Source organism: Trachurus trachurus (assembly GCF_905171665.1).
Source record: "Trachurus trachurus genome assembly, chromosome: 11".
In the NCBI taxonomy this organism is placed as follows: Eukaryota; Metazoa; Chordata; class Actinopteri; order Carangiformes; family Carangidae; genus Trachurus; species Trachurus trachurus.
In genome coordinates this window covers 1,152,500-1,163,486 of record NC_139904.1, presented here as the reverse complement: position 1 = coordinate 1,163,486, position 10,987 = coordinate 1,152,500, and the positions used below count along the sequence as shown (strand labels likewise).

At 42.7% G+C, this 10,987-nt stretch overlaps 1 protein-coding gene across 1 annotated transcript; it reads right to left on the bottom strand.

The window, feature by feature from the left end:
- Nucleotides 1-2,182: 2,182 nt before the first annotated feature.
- pithd1 (PITH (C-terminal proteasome-interacting domain of thioredoxin-like) domain containing 1) lies at nt 2,183-9,794 on the bottom strand. Its single transcript, XM_083982492.1, has 6 exons — nt 9,380-9,794; nt 6,965-7,008; nt 5,932-6,009; nt 4,997-5,101; nt 4,090-4,198; nt 2,183-2,799 (listed from the first exon to the last, which is right to left on the bottom strand). The coding sequence occupies exons 1-6, from the start codon at nt 9,599-9,601 to the stop codon at nt 2,698-2,700; spliced, it is 660 nt and encodes a 219-aa protein (XP_083838618.1). The 5' UTR covers nt 9,602-9,794; the 3' UTR covers nt 2,183-2,697.
- Nucleotides 9,795-10,987: the final 1,193 nt, after the last annotated feature.

The following is a 10,987-nucleotide window of genomic DNA, read 5'->3' as shown; positions in this document are numbered from 1 at the left end:
CCCCTTCCCTTTCAATGAATAATTTTTGAATTATTGGGTGAAGTCAGGTAAAATGGGCCACTTTTTGGTAAACGATTAATAAGACCATCAAAAAGCTATGCATGAAATCCATTGATATTTTAAAAAATTGACATAGGTCTCTTAAATGTTTCTGTGTGAATTTTTTTTGAAAAAGTATAATTTTTTTTGGAATTATGAGAGTTAAAGTATCGGGATGTTCCCTCTCGAGGTTCGATGCAATGTTCAGGTAAAATGGGCCAGCCGTTCAGTTGAATTGGGCTAAGAGAGAACAACACAGTAATCTTAGTAGAAATCATTTAAATTTGTATAATGAATTGATATTACTACTAAATTACAAAACTAAATTAAACACTAAAGTAAATACATAAGAGGTTGAAGAATTTTTTAATCTTAAAATGCATTTTAAAATTACATGATCATGTTGCTGCTATGCTGTTTGTTAACTGACTATGTTATAGCCTCTTTGTACTGTGTGTGAATGTGTGTGTGTGGCATTATAGATGCCATTTTCTTCCCCAAAGTTCTTATGGTACCATAAGTGGCACTGACCAACCTTGGATATATATCTAACTTTGAACATGTTTTGCACCCTCAATTTCTGTGTAACTTCAGTGTGAGACTGTGTTTTGTATGTGGCCCATATTAGCTGAAATTCGTGGCCCATTTTAGCTCGCTGCCTCAGCTAAAATGGGCCGGTACCTAAAATAACATTTTTCACAAAAATCAATTTTATTTCTTTAATTTTATGTTTTTTATTTGAAAGAGCCTGTCAATACATTGTTCATAAGCCTTTTTCTTTGTTGGTAAGATCACTTATATTTGCCATATCACCCTTATTAATGATGAATGACATTCACTATGCCATGCTAACTTTCTGCTCAATCGACCAGATGTGTTGCATGTAGCGCTCTGCCCCGCCCACCTTCACAACATCAGACCAATCAAAACTATTGTTACATGTCAAGAAGTGTTGTAGCAATAATGCAAGATCAGTTATAGTGATTGGCTGTTAGATTTTTAAAAAGCTATGATGCTCCAACCTTATCTGGCCCATTTTACCTGATGGCCCATTTTACCTGACTCCACCCCTATCTCTTATTTAAAAAAATGATATAATCAATACACAGTCGTTAAACTATTCGACTAAATGGTTAATTTAAATCATGTTTTTGAGGGGTTATGGTAAAAGACTGAATATAAATACAACAGCGACTTATACTCTTGATACTTTGAGATCATTTTGTTGATGATACGTTCTGCACATTTGCATTTGAATACAGGACTCCTGACTCCTAAATAGAGCAGATGCTATTTTTAGTTTCTGGTCTGCAGGATAAGAAGGGAGCAGCTGAAAAGAGACAAAAAGAGGATTTATGGACTGAGGAACGAGTTATTCCAGTTACTGGTCAAACAGGAGGAGAAGTCTCGATATGATCCACTATGTGGCAGAATAGATCCAGCAACAGTCATAATAGATACCTAATGTGTTGGTTTTACAAAAGACTAATAATATCAGGGTATATACAGGAATCTTGAAGTTAATTCTAACACCTTTTTAAGACTTTTTCAAGACCTTCTCAATATTTTTTAATACCTCACCGCCACTTCAAACTGTAACCATTTACATCAGTGACACTTTTGACGTAACAGTTTTAGTTTGTGATAAAGACTATACTAGACGACTATGATACAACAGAATTCAAAATAGGCTGAGATAATAAATCAAAGGCAAAGTTTATCAAAAAAAACATTGCTCCACTCTCAAAAAAACAAAAAAAAAAGTCTTCTTTTCTTTTTCATGAACCGGTTCATCTTTGTTTTTTAACAAAACTAATAAATTCACACACTTACACAATGTTTTAGGACTCAAACTCTTGGACAGCTAATTCAGAAAAAATACCTTTAAAATTTAAGACTTTATAAAGTTGTGAAAAGACTTTTTAATACTTTTTAAGGGTCTTCATTTTCCCAAAATTGATTTATCACCTTTTAATACTTTTCAAGACCCCGCGGATTCCCTGAATATAGATTTGTAGAAATTATAAATGTTTTTTTTGTCAACACAGGGTCTTAACCTTTATTGACATGTTTTATATCTAGAAGAAGAAGAGAAACATGGCGACCACGGTGCTGTTTAATGAATCCAACACTCACACACTGGTTTGGTTTAATTTCCAGCCTTCATTGTTTTATTTGAGAGCAGTTGTCACTTTACAGAAGTGATGAATGTGTTGGTGAATTAGAAGAGTAGCTACAGGTTAAACTGAGAACAGACTTTATCTGCGTGTCTGTCGAGTTGGTTCATGCATTAATTATGAAGCTGTTTGCCCGCACTAAGCAGCCTTCACTCGTTGCTGCCAGAGAGGAAACACAGAGCGACGTGGCGGCTCGTCGTCCACGCTGCAGCCGAGCTCCTCCGGTCGTCACGTTTCACCGCTCCGTCCCGGTGCAGCTGCACCAACCTGCCAGGTCGCAGCGCTGAACTCATCTTTGACCTTTTGACCCCGTGTCAATGACAGCGGGCGGACGCCACTGAAAACATCTCATCTCCCTCTCCCTCCTCCTCTCCCTCCTCCTTCTCTTCCTCCTCCTCCTTCTCTTCCTCCTCCTTCTCTTCCTCCTTCTCTTCCTCCTTCTCTTCCTCCTTCTCTTCCTCGTCGCAGCTCGCTGAAGCTTTCAAGAAATGAAGTTAGTTTGCGGGATGATGCTCTCCACTTTGTGATCCGCGGGATTGGCCGACGCCTCGTAGTTACAGATGGTCACCTCGTGTCTGTGAGCCTGGAGGAAACAGAGACGACGACTTCAAGATTCACAGCAGAGTAGAGGACACACATGATCATATTATTGGCTGCTACAGTATAAACAGGATTCCTAAACTTCCTACAGCTTAAGCCAAGTTAAATTTAAGACTTTTTAAGACTTTTTTAAAGCCACTTGAAATGAAATTTAAGACCGACTTCACAATAAACACAAATGCAGAAAAAACCCCCACATCAATTACATAGGGTTAGGGACAATTTGACCCACTTTCCTATGTGATCCAAGGTAAAGTGACTGCTACATGAACATTGGATTGTGTCTCTTTCCAGCTCCTTTCAAAATAAATGCATAAAAAGTCTGAAAAAAAACCACTGACTGGAGCTGGAGGCGGTGAGAGATTTAGCGTTGACGGCCGCCACTAACTTCTTTATGTCGAAATGTTACCAATTATTTTGAGATTTGAGACTAATTACAATCATAAAATACCACTTACCAAGTGTTAACATTTTGAAGACTTTTGAAAAAGTGATTTAAGACATTTTAATGCCAATTAAGGCCTTGTTTTTAGATTAATGAATTCAATGTCTTTTAAGACTTTTAAATGATCCGTAAGAACCCTGATAAAACTGCCACTACAGCACTAAATACTGTGACAGAGAGAAGTGACATGTTCATTTTCAACTGCGTTCATTCATTTATTCACAACAAACATTGAATGCACCGGGACAGTTGTTCCAAACCAACAGGACCCTGATGGAGCTGACTCAGCTGAGAGCACGATGCACGATGCACGATGCTTTAAATTCTTTTGGACATTCGCTGCTGATTTATTCACCCGAGAGGAGTGGGATCGGCTGTTTTTAAAGGGATAGTTCCCCCCAAATTCAAATTGCACTCATTATCTACTCCCCCTCATGTGGACTAAGAAGAAGAGAAGTTTCAGAGTTATCAAGCTTGAAATATAGACTTATTTAATTTTTTTCTGAACAATTTCTCATGTCGGGGCTTCAATACAAGAGGGACATTACATACGAGCAGCATGGAGGTATTTGGATGTTTTTTGGTGTGTCTTTTTGTTATGAAGACAGTTGGTATCCATTTGCAACCGTTATATGGACATGCACTGCTACGCCGAGACCCCCTGTAACTCAGAGAAGCCACGGAGGACTCTGAAACTTCTCCCAGCCCTTAATAGTCCACATGAGGGGGAGGAGGAGATAATGAGTGCAGTTTTTTTAATTTTGGGTGAGCTATCCCTTTAAAGTGTTTGTTTGGTGTGAGTGAAAGCTGCAGTAGAGTCAGACTGACCTGGGAGTATTCTCCCCTCAGGCCGATGTAGTAGACCCTGGTGCTCTCTGCTCCGAAGTTCTTTGAGATGTGGATGGAGAGATGCTGCACGCTGGAAAAACGAGCGATCCTGCAAAAAAAACATGACACAGCAAAAAAACAATGATGCAGCAAAACATAAATTAAAAGAACGAAAGTGTGTTAGTTAGAGACGATAAAGTGGAACAGAAAGAGAAACAGAGGACGCTGGTGTCGCTGAGTGAGCTGCAATGATGAACGATGATGATGATAAATCTAAAAGGTCACACGTTGGTCCGACTCTGGGACGGGAACATCTGTCTCATTAGCAACATCTGCGCAATTAAAAGCTGTGATAAAGTGAGACGGGCGTATTAAAGGGATAGTTAAGCATTTTGGCAAACTGGCCCATTGCCATAATAATCCCTATAGTCACAGCAGTAGGTTCGTTACCTTTAATTGTCGGTGCAAGCTGTTTTTAGAACGGCGGAGCAGAGAGAGAGTTGTTGTAGAGGGAAATACAGAGTCTGCTTGATGAAAAACTGTCCCTGAAGGCAACGTGCATCAGTGGTTTTGCATGAATTTCCCTCTAAAACAACTCTGTGTGGTAACGTTGTGTTATTATCTCATAACGTGGTGAATGTGCAGCTCACAACTTGTCCACCAGAGCGTTGTGGAGTTGTTGGATTGTGTATTTGATGAGTTTGATGATGAGGGAAACCAAGAAATCCCATAATGAGCCTCCGTAGCGTAGCTCTGAGCAGCTCACGGCTCTGCTCCACCGTTCTAAAAATAGCTTGCACCAACAATTAAAGGTAACGAACCTACTGCTATGACTATAGGGATTATGGTGATGGGCCAATTTGCCAAAATGTTGAACTATCCCTTTAAACATCACAGCTGGCCTCACTTGGTGGGGTACTCCAGCTCGGCCAGAGGATCTCTGTTCAGTCTGAAGGCCTGGTCCGGTTCTCTGCCGGCGTCGTCGAACGACATCTGAGGGATGTTTTTATACCTGGGGGGAAAAAATAAATAAATATGCAAATCAGCTCCTTCATGGAACAAACCATTAGCAGCATGTTTCATTTTATACTTTTTAAAAAGGTCTCATCTAATTGGGACTTAAAGGGATAGTTGCACTCATTATTATCTCCTCCCCCTCATGTGGACTAAGGGCTGGGAGAAGTTTCAGAGTCCTCCGTGGCTTCTCTGAGTTACAGGGGGTCTCGGCGTAGCAGTGCATGTCCATATGACGGTTGCAAATGGATACCAACTGTCTTCGTAACAAAAAGACACACCAAAAAACATCCAGATACCTCCATGCTGCTCGTATGTAATGTCCCTCTTGTATTGAAGCCCCAACATGCAAAATTGTTACGAAAAAAATTAAATAAGTCTATATTTCAAGCTTGTTTGTAGCGGAAGCTTCTCGAAGCTCCTCTTCCTGGTCCGCAAATCGTGCGAGATTTGGACGAACCGGGAAGAGGAGCTTCGAGAAGCTTCCGCTACAAACAAGCTTGAAATATAGACTTATTTAATTTTTTTCGTAACAATTTTGCATGTTGGGGCTTCAATACAAGAGGGACATTACATACGAGCAGCATGGAGGTATCTGGATGTTTTTTGGTGTGTCTTTTTGTTACGAAGACAGTTGGTATCCATTTGCAACCGTCATATGGACATGCACTGCTACGCCGAGACCCCGCTGTAACTCAGAGAAGCCACGGAGGACTCTGAAACTTCTCCCAGCCCTTAGTCCACATGAGGGGGAGGAGATCATGAGGGAAATTAGAATTTTGGGTGAACTATCCTTTAAAAAAAATCAGTTTATTGTGTGACACTCACAGTCGAACCTCAGCCGGATGAGAGTCGTTGTCTTCTCCAGATATGATGACGCCCTTCAGCTTCACGCAGCCGGTGAAACTGAAAGAGACGAGACTCAGTCAGTTCCTCCGCTACAAACTGTTTTAGATGGAAGGAAAGAAACTGTCAGAGAGGAGAGAGAGGAGCAGGAGGTGCTATCAGCGCCCAGACAGGACGCTGTGACGCTGTGACGCTGTGACGCTGTGGCGGTGAAAGACGAGAAGGAGAAAGAGAAAGAGTGAAAGAGTGAAAATGAAAATCAGTGGTTTTGGTCTGAAATGATAGAAACAACATGAAGTTTAATGAGTTTAATGTGAAAACCAACAGATTTATAACAATAAAACGCTGGTGCTGCAAATGTGCTGTGTGTGTTTGTCTTTAAATGTGTGTGTGTGTGTGTGTGTGTGTGTGTGTGTGTGTGTGTGTGTGTGTGTGTGTGTGTGTGTGTGTGTGTGTGTGCAGCCTTTAAAGGGTTCATGCAGGAGAAAAGGTTCAAAATCAAGATGGTGACAACAGTATTGATGATGATGAGGAGGAGGTGGAGGAGGAGGAGGAAGAGGAGGAGGAGGAGGATGCAAGAGGGTCTGGCTGCAGACCTCCACTGTCAGGGCGCTTCCTTGCAGACCTGCACTGTGAGGACGGAAGTTGATTCGAAGCTTTTCAAAATAAAAAATAAACCGGAAGCACGTATTTGTGTGGAGATTAGTAAAAGCAGAGAACTTCTAATATTGAGTCAATAGACTGGCTCTGGTAAAAGTCAAGCGACACATTTTCGTCATACGAAGAAACAGAAACAATATTCATTAGTGAACGCAGCAGCAAGACAACGGCTCGTCGGACTCGGGCCGTACAGCGCTCTGTTAGAAGCATAGACCTGTGGCATAGACTGTATAAAAAATATTAAGTTATAAGACAGTCTGCAAGGAAGCGCCCTGACAGTGGAGGTCTGCAGCCAGACCCCTCTCGGAGGATGAGGAGGAGGAGGAAGAGGAGGAGGAAGAAGAGGAAGACTTACGGGATGTTGAACAGTAACTCTTCATCTGCATCACTCTCCACATACTAAGAGAAGGAGAAGAGGTGAATTCTTACAGTTACAATAAAATAAACCAACTAAACTAAACATGTATGTCATTTTTTTCCTCTCTTTGTTTGTATTTATGTATATACATAGTAAATTCTTTGTATTTTTATTCCTTACTTCTTCATGTATTCTGTACTTGCTGCTGTTACAAGTAAATTTCCCACATGGGATCAATAAAAAGTCTCATGTCTCATGTAGCAACTGATAGCAAATGACAGTAGCAACAAAACCAACACAATAACAGTCTCCGTCTACACTGGGACATGATGAGAAGATCCTGGTGAACTGGTTTCACTGGACAAAGAGTCTGACTGCATCACTGTCTGTTTTAAAAAAGAGATTAAAACAAAAAACGCTGCTGAATTATGTCTAAATCAGGCTTGGCTGTTCCTGTGCCTGATGTGATGATATTGTGTCATTATTGTATTACACCATTAACTCTTTGAGCTGATGGAATCACCTTAGATGGGTTAGGGGTTAGGTTAGATTCTAGGTAGAAATAGGAATTGTTTCTCATAATATACTGTATTGTTCATAAGCTACAGAAGCTTCTGGTGTTTCCCCCTTTTACAGGATCATATACTGAGAATTTAATTTGTATTTTGTATTTTAAAATGATTAGTAAAATAAAAGGAACCTTGAACCCTGAAGAACAGAGCTGTGAGCTGCACTGCAGGTCCAAACTGAGACTCTTTTTTTAGCCAGTGAATGTGTATTTATATTGTGGATAAAATGACTTAGCAGCTCCTGTTGCAGAGGAGCAGAGAGCAGAGTGTCTGTCACTGTGGTCGGCCGTCACTGTTTCAGTCTGATACTGATAAAACCTGATAAAGTGTCAAGTTCGTCCTGTTTTCCTTGCAGACTAATTGAAGTGTATTTATTTACGTACAACAGATACAGTAGCTATGAAACACTGCCTCTCCTGTAGAGTGTGTGTCTGTGTGTGTGTGTGAGTGTGTGTGTGTGTGTGTGTGTGTGTGTGTGTGTGTGTCCTGGTGCAGCTGTAACACACTGATGAAACAAAGTGCTGAGGTTCATTTTCCTCCTTTAACCGTCTCAATGAGCTGCAGCAGAAAGAACCTCTGCAGTGGCACCAGGGGGGTTTGCCAGGGTGGAAGCTGCCCTAAAGGCACCAGGGGGGGGGGGGAAATAATAACATCCTGCTGCCCTCCTGGGTCAAGGAAGGAAGGACGAAAGGAAGGAAGGAAGTTAGGAAGGAACGAAGGACAAAAGGGAAGGAAGGAAGGAAGGAAGGAAGGAAGGAAGGAAGGAAGGAAGGAAGGAAGGAAGGAAGGAAGGACAAAGGGAACAATGGGAGGAAAGAAGGAAGGGAAAAAGGAAGGAAAGATAAAAGAGGAAGGAAGAAGAAGTAAGGACGAAGGGAAGGGAAGGAAGGAAAGAAGCAAGGGAAAAAGGATTGTGGAGAGAAGGAAGGAAGGAGGAAGTGAACAGATTGGGTCAATTTGACCCAGAAGGAAACAGGAGCTGCTGTTTTGGTCCAGAATAAAGGCATCTACAGGGGCAACTGGCCTGGGGAGGGGGCATCTACAGGGGCAACTGGCCTGGGGAGGGGGCATCTACAGGGGCAACTGGCCTGGGGAGGGGGGGGGGGCAAAGAGACAGGGGCAGAGGCTCCGTGGGGAGGGAAGGGGGCATCTACAGGGGCATCTGGCCGGGGCAGAGGCTCCGTGGCAGGGGCGTGTCCAGACATTTTTGATTGGGGTGGCCCAAGTGGGGCACTGACTTATGGTGGGGTGGCATGAAGCGTGAGCATAAGAGCCTGCGTACACACATTACATACTCATATATGCACACGCAAACACACACCCACACAGGTTTTAGCCAGACCCAGTTTTGTCTGCAAAACCCATATCTACATATATTACTAACACTGCAAAAACAAAAAAACTAGAGCTACTAGTCAAAAATACAGTGGAGGCAACATACAATTAAAAATACAATTTAAAAAACCCTCAATATTTGATTCCATAGATCTGAAGACTTGCCAGTATAAAACAATATATAAAATGCCTCTGACTGGACATATAAACCATCATATTTTGGGGTGGCACCTGGGGTGGCACATCAGATTTCACCCAAGGCCACTCTCTGAACACGCCACTGCTCCGTGGGGCCGTGGGGCAGGTGTAGCTACCTCACCTTGCTCCTCTCTAGCCGCTGGTCCCAGGGCTTGAACACCCCCCCCCCCCCCCCCTCACCCCCTCACCTTGCTCCTCTCTAGCCGCTGGTCCCAGGGCTTGAACACCGCCCCCCCCCCCCCCCGCCCCCCTCACCTTGCTCCTCTCCAGCCGCTGGTCCCAGGGCTTGAACACCCCCCCCCCCCCTCACCTTGCTCCTCTCCAGCCGCTGGTCCCAGGGCTTGAACACCGTCTTCCCGTCGCCTTCTCTGCTCTCGTTGAGACACTGCAGCTTCTCCAGGTCGATGCGGCTGTAGAGGCCGAACTCCAGGCCTCTCTCCGCGGGCTCATGCTCCGCGGAGCAGCCGCAGCCCCCGTGGCCGTGGCCGCCCCCCCCGTGGCCGCCGTGGCCCCCGTGGCCGTGGCCGGACATCGTGGAGCCGAAGGAAGACGCTGCTGAGGCCGCTGTTTCTCTCTCTGTCCCCGCTGAAGAGGGAAGAGAGGAACCGAGAGGAACCGAACCGAGCCTGTAAACCACCACAGCTCCTCCGGTGTTTTTATAAAGTGAAGTGAGATCAGCAACTTTCACTTCGCAGCGTCAAGCGAACTGGAGCTGCTGCTGCTGCGTCAGGTTAACGGACGTTACGCTCAACTTCCGGTTGTGATTTCAAAATAAAAGACGCTGCTTCTAGTACGAAGGACTGGTTTTGGTGTTTCTTCCTTTACAACAGGGATGTCAAACTCAATTTAGTTCAGGGGCCACAAATAGCACAATTTAATCTCAAGTGGGCCGGACCAGTAAAATAATAGCATAATAACCTTTAAATATATTTTAAAAATTGAAATTTTCCTCTGTTTTTGTATGTTTACGGTTACTGAACCTGATCCTTTTACAAAACATATTATGAACCACCTGAAATTTCTTGATAAAAATATGTGCAATTTCAAATTTCCCATTGACAAATTCATCCTGAGGTCCAGATTGGACCCTCTGCAGGGCCGGTTCTGGCCCACGGGCCGCATGTTTGACACCCTTGCTACAGCTTCTCAGTGAAGCGCCAAAAATGAATCAGCGGGCCAAAATTACATTCAAATCAAATATGCCTATAACATAGGTTAATTGTGCAAAATAAACACTCATACAAAGTATTTTTTTAAATAACACTATTGATTATTGTGTTTCACTGTTAAACAGGGCTCCAGACTGTAAATGGAGGCATTTTGCATTTTGCCCCTAAAATGTGGGACAGTGCGAGTACATTTTTGATCTACTTGTGCAACCAGTGAATCTGCCTCTTTTATTTTGTAACGCTGGTGAAACATGAAAGGAGAGACTCAAAAAATCTGATGTTTGTAATTACAGGTGGCAGGTCAATGTGTGTGAGTGTTGTGAATACTTGCTTTACAACACAATCATATAACTGACAGACTGTGTTGTGCCCAAACTGTCATAATGAAAAAATAATATCAAAACAAGCTCATAGAAAGGTGACAGTAAGCAAAAAGGCAATAAGGGTTACAGGATAACAATAAATAAATAAGAATAACAGCAAAAAACATATAAAACATACAGAATACATACAGATTTTAAAAGTAAAGAAATAAAATAATTCAAACTAAACTAGAACATCTGGATGTGAAGTTTGATGTAATGTAGCCAGATTTTATTTTGAAGGAGAATGAGACTCAGCGACGTTTTCCTCTGAAGCTGCGTGGTCACTTCACCTGAGTGACGAACAAAACATTGAACATGTGACGTGCTCTCTGATTGGCTCCTCGTCTCCTGCCACCAAACTTCACAACTGTCGCAAATAGACAC